A 19,987-nucleotide genomic window follows, 5' to 3' on the forward strand; every position below is an offset into this window, starting at 1 on the left:
GACAAAAATTAAAATTTATCGAAAAAGAATTAAAAAATCTATGTAAATTACATATATGCAATTACATTGCACTGTCGAACAGTATCTTATAGCATTTAATTCCTGTCTAAAGTTTCTATATTATTCATTTAATTATTAGGCGTTTTTCGAAAGAAGAGAGAAAAAAAATTGCCCGTGCATAAGAAGATAAGATTATTTTACCATTCTCTCTTATCTCTAAAAATTCTGTAATTATCTGTAAAAAAATGACTGACGCGACGAGTCACTAGTGCTTACTAAAGGCACGTTTTGTATGCATCATGTTGCTTACTATTGTATTATGTGTGGGTAGAAGAAGGACAAAATTTTTATAATTATTATGTCCTCGTTTATTTTATGCGTGGTACCATTGCTTATGGCTTATGATTGAAGATATATATATATATATATATATATATATATATATATATTCAACGTTAAATATTTTTTATATTATATAGTTTTTGCAGAATATCCCATAACTGAATAGTACAGTCGAAAAGTGAATTAATTCTAAATGAAAAAATACGCCAAAAATGCAGAATAAATTTTTTTGTTCTGTTTTCGATTAAATTAACTTTGAAAATTGATTATATTGAAAGTAATATTAATGAATATATATATATATATATATATATATATATATATATATATATATAGAATATATTTATAGTAATAATATATTTTTTTAACTTGGATGGATCTCTGACAATCTTGTCTTATATTATATTAAATTTATCTCGAGTAATTAAAAGACGTATTAAAAAGTCATTATTAAAACATATGTATATAGAAAAAAATGTTGCAACATTCTCTATTTAAAAAATAAAATTTATTATATTAAATGGGAAAACTGCACTTTTATATTATATTAATATATATATGATAATATAATAGAGTTTATATAACGTCGAAAATTTGTCTGTAATTGCTTTCGCTCGAATTAACGACCTCTCTTAATGCTGTTCCAGGTACACCCTTTTTAAGGGCTGTTGGTCCGATTGACAAAATGACGACCGATATCTCGGTGGTGCGTGGGGGATGGGACCCCACGTTGCAACAAGAGATTGTCGACGAGTACGAATACGATGGGGGAAACTCGAGTTCGAGACTTTTCGAACGCTCACGTATCAAGGCGTTAGCTGGTATGCCAATCTTGTTGATTCATTATTAATCATATTGTAATCTCTGTCCTCTCTGCTCGATTCTGTAAGATAAATTACACAGAGTTCTTTTTTTTTATATTATTATTTTGCAGAGTTGGGTAAAAGAGAGTTAATTTTTTTTAACTAACAATAAGTTAAGTTAAAAGTTGCATGAACAAAAAATTCACCCAGTTAAAATTAAGTTAAGATTAAATTAACTAAAGTGGAATCAAAAGTTAATTTTTTAAACACATTATTTATATTAAATTAGAATTTTGTTTGTTAATTCTTTCAAAATTTATAATAACAAATAAAGAAATTTTGATTTTTATATAGAAATATATTTTTTAGTAATTACAATTGATGATCATAAAAATTAATATTAAAAACGTGTATTCGCTCGATAATAAAAATTAATACTTTAATTTGAAAATAATACGTTTATAATTTATAAAAAACAATAGAATGATATTTAGAGATAAAAAATTTTAACTTGGGATAAAAGTTTAAATTAATACATTTTAAATTAATTAAGCTAACAAAAGTTAAAAGTTATAACCTTTTTAACATTTTTTTTGAATTTTTAACTAATTAACTAGTTACCCAACCCTATTATTTTGTAATAAAAATGGTAAAATATGCATGCATTAGTGAAATTATATGTTTGAGATATCAATCAACCGCATCCTCTTGATAATCGCTTTACGAATTCGATAACTTGACTTCTCAAACAGTTGCTTTTCAGCCTGGATTGAGAGTGGTCCATATACTCTTTTAAATTGTTATTATGAGTGTAATAATTGATTCAAATTTTATATTTTGATTATTATTTGAGAAGAGAGAAAAATTAATATACTGGAATTGCAACATTTTTTTAAAGATGAATTATGATAAAGTTGTGTTTGATCTTCGAGGTAAAGAAACTCCATATTAATTATTCTTCAAGCCTACTATTTATTAATTAAATTAATTCGATTATTATTATTATTATTAAACAAAGTATTTTTTCTATACTCAAAAATGAACATGTAAAAATATTTAAATTAAATATAACATATAACTCTAACAAAATAGTAATTTAGTTGAAAGGTTTTGCTTTCAATTGGTCAAGTTAACAAAATTTTTTTTAGTGTACATACTTTGTCTATCTTAAATTAATATTGTTAATTAAGTTCATACAAAAATATATCTTGATATACATTAATTTATTGATATTAAATTGATAATTTGATCTTAAGAAAAAAAAATATATACACACTTAAATTTGTTAAAAATTAAAACTGCTCACACACGTAACTTTCCTCATCAGGTGAGCGTGAATTAGTGCAGAAGAAGACTTTCCAGAAATGGGTAAACTCCCACTTGGTTCGATGTTCGTGCCGGATCGGCGATCTCTACGTCGATCTGCGAGACGGCAAGATGCTGATAAGACTCCTGGAGATCCTGTCGGGCGAGCGCTTACCGCGTCCGACCAAGGGCAAGATGCGCATCCATTGCTTGGAGAACGTGGACAAGGCCCTGCAGTTTCTGCGCGAGCAGAGGGTGCATCTGGAGAACATGGGTTCCCACGACATCGTCGACGGGAATCCGCGTCTCAGTCTGGGTCTGATCTGGACGATCATCCTGCGCTTCCAGATCCAGGACATCACGATCGAGGAGACGGATAATCAGGAGACCAAGTCCGCCAAGGACGCCCTGTTGCTCTGGTGTCAGATGAAGACCGCTGGTTACCACAACGTGAACGTGAGGAACTTCACCACCTCGTGGCGAGACGGTCTGGCGTTCAACGCGATCATTCACAAACACCGTCCGGACCTGATCCAGTTCGACAAGCTGTCCAAGTCGAACGCGATCTACAATCTCAACAATTCGTTCAACGTCGCGGAGGACAAGCTCGGCCTCACGAAGCTCCTAGACGCCGAGGACATTTTCGTCGATCATCCCGATGAGAAATCCATCATAACATACGTCGTCACGTATTATCACTACTTCTCGAAGATGAAGCAGGAGACGGTGCAGGGCAAGAGAATCGGTAAGGTGGTTGGTATCGCGATGGAGAACGATCGTATGATACACGAGTACGAGAGCCTCACCAGCGACCTGTTGCGCTGGATCGAAGCGACGATAGAGGCGCTCGGCGATCGCAGATTCGCCAATTCCCTGGTCGGGGTCCAGTCGCAGCTCTCGCAGTTCTCGAATTATCGCACCGTCGAGAAACCACCGAAATTCGTGGAGAAGGGTAACCTCGAGGTGCTGCTCTTCACTCTACAATCGAAGATGCGCGCGAACAATCAGAAGCCTTACACGCCCAAGGAGGGCAAGATGATATCCGATATCAACAAGGCCTGGGAGAGGCTGGAAAAGGCGGAGCACGAACGAGAGTTGGCTCTGCGCGAGGAACTGATCCGGCAGGAGAAGCTGGAGCAACTGGCGGCTAGATTCAATCGCAAGGCCAGCATGCGGGAGACATGGTTGTCGGAGAATCAACGACTGGTGTCGCAGGACAACTTCGGCTTTGACCTCGCCGCCGTGGAAGCCGCCGCCAAGAAGCACGAGGCCATAGAGACCGACATCTTTGCCTACGAAGAGCGTGTACAGGCTGTCATGGCGGTCTCCCAGGAGCTCGAAGCGGAGAATTATCACGATATCGAGCGTATCAATGCCCGCAAGGACAATGTTCTGCGCTTGTGGAACTATCTTCTGGAGCTCCTACGCGCTAGGCGGATGCGGCTGGAGCTATCGCTGCAGCTGCAACAAAACTTCCAAGAGAAGTTGTACATCCTGGACAGCATGGAGGAGATCAAGATGCGACTGTTGACGGACGATTACGGGAAGCATCTGATGGGCGTGGAGGATCTGCTGCAGAAGCACTCTCTCGTCGAGGCGGATATCAACGTGCTAGGCGAGAGAGTCAAGGCCGTCGTCCAACAGAGCCAGAGATTCTTGGAGCACGGAGAGGGCTACCGACCTTGCGACCCGGCCATCATCGTCGAACGCGTGCAACAGCTGGAGAACGCGTACGCCGAATTGGTGCGACTTGCGATCGAACGTCGTACCAGGCTCGAGGAGTCCCGAAAGCTTTGGCAGTTCTACTGGGACATGGCCGACGAGGAGAATTGGATAAAGGAGAAGGAGCAGATTGTGTCTACGGGCGACATCGGTCACGATCTGACGACTATTAATCTGCTATTGTCTAAGCACAAGGCGTTGGAGAACGAAATACAGTCGCACGAGCCGCAGTTGATGTCGGTCGCTGCTGTTGGTGACGAACTAGTTCGGCAGCAGCATTTCGGCTCGGATCGTATTCAAGAAAGACTCCAGGAAATTCTTGGCATGTGGAATCATTTATTAGATCTGGCAGCTTTCAGGAGAAAACGACTCGAAGAGGCTGTCGACTATCACCAGCTCTTCGCGGACGCAGACGACATCGATATTTGGATGTTGGATACCTTACGGCTCGTCTCGTCGGAGGACGTCGGTAGGGACGAGGCGAATGTGCAATCGTTGCTGAAGAAGCACAAGGACGTGACGGACGAGCTCAAGAATTACGCCACGACTATCGAGCAACTTCATCAGCAGGCGTCCACGTTAGGCGAGCAGGACGCGAAGTCACCGGAAGTCCTGGAAAGACTGACCTCGATAGATAACAGGTATAAAGAGCTCCTGGAGCTAGCTAAATTGCGTAAGCAAAGACTCCTGGATGCCCTGTCGTTGTACAAGGTATTCAGCGAGGCTGACGGAGTCGAGCAATGGATCGGCGAGAAGAACAGGATGCTGGATACGATGGTGCCCGCCAAGGACATCGAGGACGTCGAGATCATGAAGCATCGTTACAACGGCTTCGAGAAGGAGATGAATGCAAACGCGTCTCGCGTCGCCGTAGTCAATCAATTGGCCAGGCAGCTGCTCCACGTCGAGCACCCGAACTCAGAGCAGATAATCGCGCGACAGAACGAGCTCAATCAGAAGTGGGCCGAGCTGCGCGAGAAGGCGGAGGGTAAACGCGAGGAATTGAACTCCGCGCACGGCGTGCAGACGTTCCACATCGAGTGTCGCGAGACCGTTTCGTGGATCGAGGACAAGAAGCGAATCCTCCAGCAGACCGATAGCCTGGAGATGGATCTGACCGGCGTGATGACGTTGCAGCGCAGACTGAGCGGCATGGAACGCGATCTGGCGGCTATTCAGGCCAAGTTAGATTCCCTGGAGAAGGAAGCGGAAGTGATACAGAAGGATCATCCGGAGGAGGCGGCTATGATACGCGACAGAATCGCGCAGATCCATCTGATTTGGGAGCAGTTGACGCAAATGTTGAAGGAGCGCGACGCCAAGCTCGAGGAGGCCGGAGATTTGCACCGGTTCCTGCGTGACCTCGATCACTTCCAAACGTGGCTTACGAAGACCCAGACCGACGTCGCCAGCGAGGACACGCCGACCAGTCTCGCCGATGCCGAGAAGCTACTGACGCAGCATCAGAACATCAAGGAGGAGATCGACAATTATACCGACGACTATCAGAAGATGATGGAGTACGGCGAGCGACTGACGACGGAAGCCGGAGACGGCGACACGCAGTACATGTTCTTGAGGGAAAGACTGAACGCGCTGAAGATGGGCTGGGAAGAGCTGCACCAGATGTGGGTGAACCGTCAGAATTTGCTGTCCAATTCTTTGAATCTGCAAGTGTTCGATCGAGACGCGCGTCAGGCGGAGGTGCTCCTGTCACAACAGGAGCACATCCTCGCCAAGGACGAGACGCCGGCGAACTTCGAGCAAGCGGAGCACATGATCAAGCGACACGAAGCTTTCATGACAACCATGGACGCCAACGACGAGAAGATCAATTCAGTTGTGCAATTTGCCGGACGTTTGGTCGATGAGGGGCACTTCGCAGCCGATAAAGTGAAGAAGAAGGCTGAGAATATCAACGAACGTCGCCGGGTCAATCGCGAGAAGGCTAATATACTCATGGAGAAGCTCAAGGATCAGCTGCAGTTGCAAATGTTCCTGCAAGATTGCGAGGAACTCGGCGAATGGGTGCAGGAGAAACATATCACCGCTCAGGACGAGACGTATAGAAGCGCGAAGACTATTCACAGCAAGTGGACTCGTCATCAGGCCTTCGAGGCGGAGATCGCGAGCAACAAGGACCGTTTGCAGCAGTTGCAGCAAGCCGCGGACGAGTTGATTCAACAGAAACCAGACCTGGCCGAGATTATCAAACCGAAGGTGACCGAACTGGCGGATCAATTCGTGGAGTTGGAGACCACGACTCACGACAAGGGTGAACGATTGTTCGATGCGAATCGCGAGGTGTTGATACACCAGACCTGCGACGACATCGACACCTGGATGAACGAGCTGGAGAAGCAGATCGAGAGCACTGACACCGGCTCTGATCTCGCTTCTGTGAACATACTGATGCAGAAGCAGCAGATGATCGAAACGCAAATGGCGGTGAAGGCGAAACAGGTCACCGAGCTCGACAAGCAGGCGCAACACTTGCAGCGCACGGTGCCGGACGACAAGATGGAGGAGATTAAGTGCAAGAAGGAGAAGGTCGCCCAGAGATTCGCGCAGCTCAAGGCGCCGCTCATCGATCGTCAGCGGCATCCTCGAGAAGAAGAAGGAGGCCTTCCAATTCCGGCGCGACGTCGAGGACGAGAAGCTGTGGATCGCAGAGAAGATGCCGCAGGCGACCAGCCCCGAGTACGGAAACTCCTTGTTCAACGTCCATATGCTGAAGAAGAAGAATCAGTCGCTGCGTACGGAGATCGACAACCACGAACCCAGGATCAATCTAGTGTGCAATAACGGGCAGAAGCTGATCGACGAGGGACACGAGGACAGTCCCGAGTTCCAGAAGCTGATATCCGAATTAACGGAGAAGTGGCACGAGCTGAAGGACGCGGTCGACGATAGGAACAGGAATCTGTTGCAGAACGAGAAGGCGCAGCAGTACTTCTTCGACGCTACCGAAGCCGAGTCGTGGATGAGCGAGCAGGAGCTGTACATGATGGTCGAGGATCGCGGCAAGGACGAGATCTCCGCCCAGAATTTGATGAAGAAGCACGAGTCTCTGGAACACGCGGTCGAGGATTACGCGGAGACGATTCGTCAGCTTGGCGAGACCGCTCGACAGCTGATCAACGATCAGCATCCCTTGGCCGATCAGATCGCCGTGAAGCAATCGCAGGCGGACAAACTTTACGCCGGCCTGAAGGATCTCGCGGGCGAAAGACGCGCCAAACTGGACGAGGCGCTCCAATTGTTCATGCTGAACCGCGAGGTCGACGATCTCGAGCAGTGGATTCAGGAACGCGAACTGGTCGCCGGCAGTCACGAATTAGGTCAGGATTACGACCACGTGACCCTGTTGTGGGAGAGATTCAAGGAGTTCGCGCGCGACACTGAAGCGATCGGCTCCGAGAGGGTGGAAGCCGTGAACGGAATCGCCGATTCTCTGATCGCCACAGGACACTCGGACGCGGCGACGATTGCCGAATGGAAGGACGGCTTGAACGAGGTCTGGCAGGATCTGCTGGAGTTGATTGAGACGCGTACGCAAATGCTGGTGGCCAGTCGCGAGCTTCACAAGTTCTTCCACGACTGCAAAGACGTTCTCGGCAGAATCCTGGAGAAGCAGAACGCCATGTCCGACGAACTGGGTCGCGATGCCGGCTCGGTGTCCGCTCTCCAACGTAAGCACACCAACTTCATCCAGGATCTGTCCACGTTGCAGAGCCAGGTGACGCAGATCGAGGAGGAGTCTGCGAAACTTCAAGCGAGTTACGCCGGCGACAAGGCGCGAGAGATCACGAATCGCGAGGCGGAAGTTGTGGCGGCGTGGAACAACCTGCAGTCACTGTGCGAGGGCAGACGTACCAAGCTGGAGGACACCGGCGATCTCTTCAGATTCTTCAACATGGTCAGGACCCTGATGATCTGGATGGATGACGTTGTGCGTCAAATGAACACGTCCGAGAAGCCGCGCGACGTCGCCGGCGTCGAATTACTGATGAACAACCATCAGAGCTTGAAGGCGGAGATCGACGCCAGGGAGGACAACCTGATGGCGTGCATCAATCTCGGGAAGGACCTGCTAGCCAGGAATCACTATGCTAGCGTGCAGATAAAGGAGAAACTGGCGGCGTTGACCGATCACAGGAACGCGCTTTTACATCGATGGGAGGAACGTTGGGAAAATTTGCAGCTCAGTAAGTTGCACTCAAATATATATCTCACAATTTTGTATTTGATATTCTTTCATTAATATTACGCATATCTAAAAAATATATAATATTTTATGTGCGTTTCATTAATGCTTGCTTATTTTTTTGCTATAGTTTTGGAAGTCTATCAGTTCGCTCGAGATGCAGCGGTCGCTGAAGCCTGGTTAATCGCTCAAGAACCATACCTTATGAGCCAGGAGCTCGGTGTAAGTAATTCTTTTCGCGAACGTAAAATTCGAATTCTTAATCGAGCGAGAGAGCAGGTCTCTTTAAAGAAGAAAATTATTCTTCCAGCATACTATCGACGAGGTTGAAAATTTGATCAAGAAGCATGAAGCTTTTGAAAAATCGGCAGCTGCACAAGAAGAAAGATTTAGTGCCTTGCACCGACTTACCACTGTAAGTAATCATTTCTAGATAACATATTGTAATAAAGAATCTGAAAATGCTGTAAAATAATTATATTAATATTAACAATTTTTTATTATTATCTGTTTAAATATATAAATCTTGTCGCAGTTATCTGCTACTTTTATCTTTTCTAAATGAAGGCTCCTCTGACGTCATAATCTGACATAACCGGCGAGAAGCCAGGAATCTTAATAAAACACAATAATACAAATTATTAATGTTGTTACGATTTTGGAAATTAAATAAATAAATAAATAAATAATGTTTCTTCTTCTTAATGCAGTTCGAACTGAAAGAGCTAAAACGACGGGAGCAAGAGAGGGAAGAAGAGGAAAGACGCAAGAAGGAAGAGGCGGCAGCAGCGGAGGCCGCACGTTTGGCCAAGGCAACACCTGTAACTAGTCCGGACGAACCACCCAGTGAAAGGTAAGTGTAGATATTTTATCGCGATTATACACACGATCTGATGCGATCATAATTATGATGAAAAAATTTTGTTTGCCACAGAGCCGAAACTGATGGAGCAACCAGCGGAGAACGCGGTGAAGACGAGGGACACGGTATGATTGCACTTAATGAATATATTTCTTGGGTTAATACTAATCGATACTGTAACTCTTCTCGGTACTTATCGTATCTGCTAATTCGTCTCAAGATTCACGTTTGAAGATGCTATTGGTATTGATGAATAATGATCGGTATTTAATACACGTACATTATTTAGAGTTTATAGAATGTAATGTCGAGTGCTTTCTTAATGGGGTTGTATTCGTAATGTATTCGTAAAAACTTGTTGATTTGGCGTAGTGATACGATTGCAAGATGGTATAGTAATTAATTTTCTACAACCGAAGGAGAGAGAAATTGAAGAGAAAATAGCGAATCGAGTTCAATATATAACAGTTTGTTTCTTTCGTTGTATGACTAATACAATCGGTACAAAATCTTGCTTGAGAGTAAATTTTAACTCTGGCCACTAGCATTACGGTTTGTTTGGATAAGCATGTGTGACATCGCTAACAGCACGTTTATTTTTGCCTCGTCCCATCCGTGCGAAACCCAAAAATCTATTCCGATCCGACATACGAAATCCGTCGGTCCACGTCTCCATCTGTCATATTATCTCCCTTCCAAATTGCACCCTAATGCGGCACGGAATGCACGAACCACAGTGGCACATCGCAAGGCTTCTACACGTACACCACAGCCTCAGGACAAACCCAAGGAAGGTGAGTGTTACGTGAGGCGTGTAAAACTTGTGTAACATATACATATTTAAGATTACATCTTAATTCCTCCATGCGACTTCTGTCCTGAAATTATAATCAGATCTTACCTGATGGTTCCTACCTTTCATCAAATTGGTGACGGATGGATAACAGATGACGGATCATACAAACACTTATATATATATATGTAATTGCTTCGCTCTGCAGATTCACATAAAATTTCACAAGTCACATATGTTACAATATAATCTTGTATCTTTCAGCGCACCTATCGCTCTCGCCCGCACAAATGGTCATTTATGCGCTTTTATTAATTTTTTTCTCTACCAGGTGTCGGCTGTTTCTACCCCGAGATGCTCATCTCGCCATCTGTCGCAAACTGATATATCAAACATATGTTTCATAATTTACTAAATATTTCTAATAATATAGATAATATTTAATTGAAATACATATGTACGCGAGAAACGATATACATATCTATGACATGAATAATTTAATATAATATTATCTATATTATTATTGTTACTGTTTTTGTACTGTATGCTCTTAAAATCATTTCATTCGCATCGCTGACTTGGTAGGTACTTATTTCAACTATCGTATTTCTCATTCATTGCACGATTATGTGTTGACTTGCTTAGATGATAAAATGCTTAAATACCTTATTTATTGGAAGATAAGCATATCGGAATTATTCAGTCATTCTACAGATAAAAGCACGACCTTGTTTGATTATTCCAATGCAAATGTATATCATTGTAAAAATATATTTAAAATTATTTATGAACATATATTTATATAATAATAATAATTATATATTTAAAAAAAGAATTATTTATTATTATAATGTATATTTTATATTTTAAATTATATATAGAAAATTCACGATAAAATTTTATTTTCGTTTATCTCAGCAGCTTAATTCTTCCACAAGGAATGCCTTCGCGTTATCAGTTGTAGTACCTAATTAATATTATTGGTTGAGTATACATATACGTAAGGTATTTAATATATCGATCAAGAATAATTATATATAATATATAGCATGATTTTGTGATTGGTGTGGTGTAGTGCATGCACAAAAACCTAGACAACTGTCTTTCCGGGATGGAGAAGGGATCCCTGTCGCGCCGACCTCTGCGAAAACTCCGCCGCATGGTATTCCTCGCACACCGACAAGTAAGTGTTCAATGATCTGTCTCAAATTACATATACGTTGTAAACAAATATCGTTTATTAATATATTTTCCTCGACGATTGTCTTGCATAAGCAGTCGAGGCAAATTGCATAATTAATGAGACTACATTTTTTAAATCAGGACATAAGAAATATCTCAAGATGTGTAAGGATGCAATTTTTGATTGAGATTAATTAATTAATTAATTTATTTATTTAATTAATTTAATTTATTTATTTTAATGTAAGAATGAGGAATATCTCGGATGCGATTTTTCGGGATTAATTCGTGTTGAAATAATTCAGCTTTTCCCCGGAAACGGTCTTCGTTTGCAAGGGTCCATAAAGACACGCGGTTCCATGTTCGTCCACAAAACGACAAGCTTTTATGACTCGCAGAACCTCGTCCACAGAACGCGGTAAATCGTCGTCGTTTATTGTTACGTGACGTACGATTCCCTGCTCGTCTATAATAAACAGAGCTCTATATGCTACTCCGTGCTTTTCGTTCAGCACGCCGTAGTCCTTCGTTATCCGATGATTCTTGTCGGAGAGCAAGGGAATTTTCATTTCACCCAAGCCTCCTTGTTTCCGCGGCGTCGTCACCCAGGCAAAGTGCGAAAATTTGGAATCCGTTGAAACAGCTACCACCTGCGAGTCTGTAATAAAATATGAGAATTAAATCAAAATATGAGATTCAATTTTATTCATTTTTTATTAATTAATATATTAATTTTTACTTAATAAATTAAATTATTCTATGTGTCATTCATGCCTAAATTTTTTTTATTATTCTGCATTAGTAAAAATACAACTCAATGTATGAATGGGCTTTATTATAATTGAGGATATACAATTATTTATTAATTCATGAATCGAAGAGTTCGCTATATTTTATCAATGTATTATTGAAGACGAAAAAATTAATTTATTTCCAAAAATAATTAATTCGATTATTTAGTATAAAAAAAATTTACAAACATTTTGTCAAAGAAATTAATGATAGACTCTATTGTGTACGAAAAAAAAGTTTTTTTTTTCCAATTTATTTTGATATTAAAAATTGTTTAATAGCGAGAAGGGGATGAAAAATTCATACTAATATGGTGAAATTCGGCGATGCGGTCACTAAATTGAATGAGCTCGATGGGACATACGAAGGAGAAGTCGAACGGATAGAAAAGCAGTATTAAGTATTTTCCCGAAAAATTTTCCGATGACAGTTCTTGCATCTTCAAATCAATTATCGCAACACCCGACCAGGATGGCGCGGGTCGTGACACCGCTGCTGATATCAGTCGTACTTCCGGCTGGATTTCCGACGTGGTTTCCCATCTTTCCGCGCAACACGAGTTCATCCCGAACGTATTTATATTAATTTTAAATTCGTCATGATCGTACTAATGTATTCCTCGAGACCATTGCATGTCTCGTGGAAATTACAAATTACATTGCAAATCGTTGTAACTACAGATATACAAAACTTTTTACGATCGAAATTGTTTCTGTTTTGTTGTCACGCGACTTCACTATTTTTAAAACGTCAGAATTCTATATTCATTCTGTCACGAAAAATAAATAATGACACTTTCTCGCGTGACAAATATGTATGCTTAAGTTTTGATGCCAAAGATTTTCTGCGTCTCTTTTAAACATTGAGTTTTGATTTGTTAAGAGAACACTTCTGGAAATATATAATTTCCTTTATTCGATCATATTTTTAAAATTTATTCTTCGATGAAGAATATATTGAAATCAATCATAATTACTTTAAAAAGGAAATTATTTTGAAACTGCAAAATGTTCCACAAGGTAATCGATCTCAATAATTTAATAATATTCTAGAGATATTTCTCAGCTAGATGTTATTTTCATAATATATGAAAAAATTATAAAAATAGCAAATATAAAGCAACAATAATTTTTAGTTTATTTTAACATGTATAATAATGAACTTTTAATTTAATTAATTAAATAGATCTTTTTTTTTTGCAGAAAAATGTTCTCTTAGAGTACATGATTAAATTTTGTCGATTTCCTTTGTTGTGAAAAAGTTATGTATATAGCTTTTCCTTCTTTAATACAGATAATTTTTAAGAGTGACAACTGTGCACAATAAGGTCAGATTAATTTTAATACAATAACAGTTTAATCTTATATATATAAGGTTTCTCTCTTTTAATTTAGAAAAAAAGAGAATAATCATTTTCATTAATTAAAAGAGATTAGCCGTAATAAATACATCAAATTAAATGATTGAACACTCGATGGGACATCTTGCATATAAATATAGAAATATGTATATATATTTTAGCATAGACAATTATTTATACATTATAAATACAATAATTCTCTCGAGATGACAATACTTCATTCTATTCATGACCTTTAGTTCATGTATATCAAGTACTTGACATTTGCATGAGCATGTTGCATGAATGTATCCTCGTATATTGTTCGTAGTTGGAGGGCATGAAAAAATAATGTACATGCATATATATATATATATATGTATGGATATGAGGATTATTAATGAGACATGTTATTTACCCGATCAATTCTCTGCTACAAGCTAAGTGGTTCAGGGTAATACAAAGTAAGTAGCTAATAAACGTTATGTGTGTTGCGTACGTCGTTAAGCTCCAAAAGGAAGCGGCTCCGAGTCTTTAAGGCGTAAGGAACGAAGTCGCAGCAAGTCGCCGTTTAGGAGCTTCCGCTGGAGAAAATCCGCCAAGTCGCCGAGTTTAGATCGCAGTGGCGTGAGTGACGATGAACGTAGTATCCCCGGTAAGTGAAGAAGAGATTTACGTGGTCTTCAATAGTTAGAGATGTACCTGATGTCTTTACTCATTATGTATACATATATTATTTACACAGATAATCCACTTCAGCATCTGATGATAAATAATATTATTCGAAAAAACTGGAAATGTCACGTGTTTTTAGTTTGTGAAATTCTAAATTGCTGCTGAGATAATTTTTATTGAACATCCAGGTGGATTCTCTGATCTTTCATGTATATCCACCGTCTAATAATCGCTTTACTAATTCATCATGCTTTATTCTTTCAGTTACTACTTAAGCATACTATACATTATATTTAACTATTACTTCAAGTATTCAAAGAAGTCAGCTGTGATGAAATTACACGATTTAAAGGGAAGACACTCGAAGAGAGCCACATTGTGTCTGACTAACAAGTAAAGGAACGAGTGATCGGGGAATTATTTCTGTTTCAATTATCTTCATAAAGATATATGTCAATGCATGTCGGCTTCTTGTCGTTCAAACGTTAAATAAACATATGTCTTTTGAAGTGAAATATAACAAGGAATTAAAACATCTAAGATTTTCACGTGTTGTGTGGGCGGTGTATTTCTCATCCAAAGCATGTCGTGACTAATCCTTACAATAATTAACATCATTGATTACTTACAGCAGCACTTTATTCTTCAAGAACAAGGGATAGAGCAGGCTGATGTTCTTCTGTATAGACAATAATTTAGAATCTAGTTCTAATTTTTTTTTTTAGACACTCGTTCTCGACGAATAATAAATAACGACAATTGGAATAAAATAAAATAATGCCGAATGTTAATCTCTTGCAGAGGCGCGAAGTCCGAGCGACGACGAATTCGAGGGACCCTTACAGCGGAAGCACGAATGGGAGAGTACGACGAAAAAGGCATCCAATCGCTCCTGGGACAAGGTGTACATGGTCGTACGCGGGCAGAGCCTGTGTGTATATAAGGATCAGAAGTCGTACAAGGCTTCGCCTGATCAGTCGTACAAAGGAGAAGCTCCCCTTGACTTACGAGGCGCAACTATTACCGTAGCGAGTGATTACACTAAGAAGAAACATGTCTTCCGAGTCAAGTCAGTACTCAGAGACACCTCGTATAATATTTAATTCGCATTTTACGTCTCCGTAAATATTATATTGTCTGTTTTCTTTTGTAGGTCGCAAAGCGGATCCGACTTCCTGTTCCAGGCCAAAGACGACACCGAGATGAACGACTGGGTGTCCGTGTTAAATCAAGCGGCGCAGGGAACATCAGGTGCAAGTACGTCCAGAGCTCACACTCTACCCGCCCCGACACAAGCCGAAACTAAGCGGCGTAGTTTCTTCACTCTCAAGAAAAAGTAAGTGTTGATTGAGAAATTTTGCTGTCGTATTACGTCGAGAATTTAAGACGAACGTATGAGTATTCGGCACGAGAATTTCAAGCTAAACCGAATGAGTTTTTGTAAATTTCACGAAAGTTGGCAAATAAAAAATATACTTACAACGTAATAATAATAATAAATAAATAATATATACTAATAAATCCACAATTGACGTCTAATGATATATTATCGTGAAAATTTATAAATTACGAATATATAAGTTATTAAGTTTCGCAGCATTTCAAGACATGTTACTCTCTTGTACACAAGGTGCCTGTTATCTTGTTATTATTTTTGCTTCATCCTTTCGAACGCGTTTCCCGATGAAGCTGATAGAGAATATTCTGTTAGCAATAAAAAAATTATACATTTGTCATCTTCCATTACTTCACGATGTCACTCCTCTAATGATATTCCTCACATCATTCCGCTCATCTAGCACATTTCATGTATATACCTTTTTTTTTAACAAGACTAACTTTCCTTAAATTGTTTCCATTTTTTATGTGTATTTTCGACTTTCTCTTCACTTACTTAAGACTCCTGGCTTCTTGCCGATCATGTTGGAATTGTGACGTCGGAGGTGAGAAAGCTGAAAATTCTTAGATGCCATTTTTAAACGACAAGATATTTCGAGATGGAGTCTAAAAATTTTTTTATCGCGTTTTCTCGTCGCTGACATCACAATTCCAACATGGTCAGCGAGGAGGCAGAAGTTTGAAACAATACGATAACCGCAATATCTTACTGGGCTATCGTAGAGAAGCATTATTCATCATCATTATCATTCACGGGTGTTGGACGATCATCTCGTAAAGCAAAGCATAATTCGAGAAGATACGCGCCCTCACTCCCTCATACGAAAATTCCAAATTCATCCTGTCGCGCATTCGTCATCACATTGCATTTATCATATTTTAGAAAAGCCAAAAAGTAGAAAGCGAAACCAATGAACGTATGAAACAGTACACAATTGGAACAACATTTAGAAATGCGGTGAGTCGCACATAATCCTAGACCATTCTACCGTATCGTACACTATTATTGCACGATTAACCGATCATCATCATTCCAGTTGTCTCTCTTTTTTTTCTTTTCTTATTCTCGTATTTAGTTTTTCGTTATATAATTATATTAGCTTCTCTCTGAAGAATATACGGCAGGAATGTTCTTCCAATTGTGAATGCGGAATGATTACGTGAATTCTCTGAAACGAGAGAATATCTTGGATGTGCGTAGAGCTTTCTGTGTTCTGAGGACATTGTTTTATCACGTAAAGAAATCTCTATAAATTTTGCAGCTCAAGGTTTTACAATTACAAGATATAGAGATGTAAAGATGACAGTTATGTAAAACACACGATTGTTCTCTACCGCATCGATTAACATCTATGTAATAAGCGCTTATTATTCGCCTTATACATATAATCTATCGCTTTTATTTTGGACATTCTTTATTATTATTTCGCATAAGATAGTGGTGTCATGTAGATATTCGGATTATTGTGTATCGTTGTCACACAAATTTGATATTGTAGCTTATTCCACCGCTTCTGAACATCATCGTCATTTATTCTTCATGCTTTTTCTGCTATCAGAATATTCCCAGGAATTTTTATCGTAGAGGTAACTGAGAAAATTATCCGCGCATCGTCTAATTCAGACATGTACTTGACGATATGTGGCTCCTTAAAGACGGAGTAGTTGATATTTTTTATATTAGATATAAGTGACTTAATCTCTCTTTACAATGCGTTGACTTTTATAGTATCCCTCTTGTGTAACATGATTATTTTATAAATAATAGTAGTATATATCAATTAATATATTAAAAAGCTGCAGTAGAGTATTGAGATACTTTCTAGGTTCTGAGCGATAATTATTGCATTAATTAATTAATATCTGAATTTAATTTCTATTAATATTAAATTCACTTTGTGAAGAGCTCATCAAATGTCATCTGAAAGAATTATAAATGTTAATTAATTTCTTTTGTATATGTATATATAAAATTATATTGTATATATATATTTTTTCTTGTCTAGTCTTGCCATTGTGCATATGAGTACTAAATTGTAAAACAAAAAAGAAAACAGTAATTGAAAGTGACAATTATTGGCGGTCCTAATGATGAAATAATCATCACCGTTCACATTTGCTAATTTTCAGCTAAACTGGAGCAGTGAAGTTCGGTATAAGCCGTTCGTAATGCGTCTCAGCACAACATCGCGTTTATGAAAAAATGTTTCGTCGCTCTACATGGTTAAAGCAACGCTAATATTAAATTAGAAGACATGATCACACACACACATACCACACACGATGGTGTTATGAAATGAATTGAAGGACGAATTGAAAATGGGATCTTTGACAAAAAGAAAGAAAAAAAGAAAAAAAACGCCTACGTTCGACGGAATGGAGAATATTTAACGGTTATATATGTTGATATATTTACAAGTGTAGGCTATTGAAAGTCTAATTAAAAAATTTAGTTCTTCAATGAATTTTGGACACTTTGCAATATTGCTAGTTGAAGAACAAGCGACATTTAAATGTCCCATGTTAGCGTGATCAGACTTGACACGGGATTTAATTCTATAATATAATATACATATATATATATACACACGTAATTCGTATTTACATGTTTTATTGTCATTGTCATGCATAATATCATTTTCTTGTCATTCAATGTAACCGATAACATCTTTATGGTACAAATTACTTTGAATTTCTATAATTCAGCAGTTTTTCTTAAGAAAACGTGTTTATTTGACAGAGAAGACAAGCTTAATTCATCGAATCCGCAAGGAATGTAGATTACAGAGGAAACATATATACCTATTGTATTAATCACGGGGCTTATGATGATTTATAATTAATTTACGCGATGAGCACAGAGATTTTTGTGATGAGTAATTTTTAACATTTTGACGCATTTTATTGCATTTCATACAGATTCTCGTATTGATATATAAAATATAAGAGATACGATCTCTCCAACAATAAACGCGAGAACGAGAAATGATTCCAGCCGTGTTGATTGCTTAGGATATATCGCTTTCATTATCATTATATTATTGCATTGCAGTATTTTGACTTTTTTTTCCCCTGCAAACGTGTATGTTTGCGTTTGAATGACTGCCATATATTTTAAGAGCCACACTAACTTGGGACATAATATTATATAAACTAGCTTTTAATAAATTGTTAAATATGCAGCGTCCTAAGGGAAAAATCGCATTGAAGAATTATAAAGAAAATATAATAACTAACAAGAGAGTTTCCCCCTCCCTCCCGAAGAAACCTTTCCCTAAATATTCCTAAATATCATAATTCTTGTAGAATTCATTGGAAGGGATATATTTAAAAATTTCTAAACTCGTGCAAATGATACAGTTTGTATTAAGTGAGCGCTTACGGTAAATTATTGTAGCCGTAAATTATTATTATTATTATATCATTGTCGCAAATCACTGTATCTCACTTGATTCCAACTTGACATTTGGCGTGATATATTATACGGAATCATAATATTATTATCTCTTTTGTAATTGTTAATTTTTTTAATATTTATCGTATTCATCTTGTTTTTTCTTTTATAGAATATATAATTTCCTCTATCGCAAGATGTTTTAACAACTTTTTTGTGCTCCGAAACTTTTCATCATTATAATCTGGAAATTATAATGATTTTTACGAGATATTATATTGAACGACATTTCATTTGTTTTCCAAATCAATGCGACTCGGCCGACTTGTGTTAAAATATTTTTCGAGTATTTTAAGTTTGTAATTGCGTTTCTTCAGCCAAGCTTGTACGCCCAGAAATTTGTATATATACGGAGCTGTATACGCATCTACTATTATGTCCGCGTAAATAAATTCTAATCAAAATGATATCGTAAACACGAGATTCGCTTTTATAATTTTATGCATGCGCATTTAGCGAGAAAAAAAAAACATATTTGAATATATAAGAGTCGCATTGCTAAACGATACAACATTTGGTATGTCATAGCTATGTGTTTTATATATAAATATATCTATAAATATATAAATACAGAGAATGATGAAGAACATTAAATTATAAGAAACAAAAATTATGATATAATAGATGATATAGATATAATAATTGTCGAATTTACATGGTGGCTCTTTTCGTTTTCAAACGTCCTTCCTTCATATATCTGTATATGTATTGTATCCTCGATAAGAAAATCCTCGATAAGGATATCGTATTGTCGATGATTCATGTCAGCGAGATTATACAATTTTTGATTTTTTTTTAGAAAATTGAAAATACATCTGATCATAAGAACGTTTTAATACGAAAAGAACTTGCATGTGTATCATTAAATATCGCTTAAATTAATACATTTGGTTGTAATTTTTCGGATTGCTACTTCTCGATACGTTAGAACGCAGATACTTGGCACAGTATTTCTCTCTTTAGCGAGAAAAAACAATTTTTCCTTTATATCTAACACTGTATTAAGAGAGTATAATTCGCTCTATTTAATTCCATCTTTCCTTGGAACAAAAACAAAACGAATCAATACTCACACTTCCTTATCACGCACGAGATAAGAATTACACGGCAATG

General features: G+C 38.5%; 1 protein-coding gene across 1 annotated transcript in view; it reads left to right on the forward strand.

Moving 5' to 3' along the window:
* The window catches only part of beta-Spec (spectrin beta chain), a 30,777-nt gene extending 15,415 nt beyond the window's left edge, over positions 1-15,362 (forward strand). The window contains 12 exon segments of the mRNA XM_029304156.2: positions 990-1,163; positions 2,473-6,776; positions 6,778-8,380; positions 8,510-8,601; positions 8,690-8,794; positions 9,090-9,232; positions 9,314-9,366; positions 9,979-10,035; positions 11,110-11,217; positions 13,856-14,002; positions 14,824-15,091; positions 15,176-15,362. Coding sequence (XP_029159989.2) covers positions 1,028-1,163; positions 2,473-6,776; positions 6,778-8,380; positions 8,510-8,601; positions 8,690-8,794; positions 9,090-9,232; positions 9,314-9,366; positions 9,979-10,035; positions 11,110-11,217; positions 13,856-14,002; positions 14,824-15,091; positions 15,176-15,362 — 7,203 coding nt within the window. The 5' untranslated portion in view covers positions 990-1,027.
* Positions 15,363-19,987: the final 4,625 nt, after the last annotated feature.

Source organism: Nylanderia fulva, unplaced genomic scaffold (genome assembly GCF_048542155.1).
Source record: "Nylanderia fulva isolate GAGA-0341 unplaced genomic scaffold, ASM4854215v1 Scaffold10, whole genome shotgun sequence".
In the NCBI taxonomy this organism is placed as follows: domain Eukaryota; kingdom Metazoa; phylum Arthropoda; class Insecta; order Hymenoptera; family Formicidae; genus Nylanderia; species Nylanderia fulva.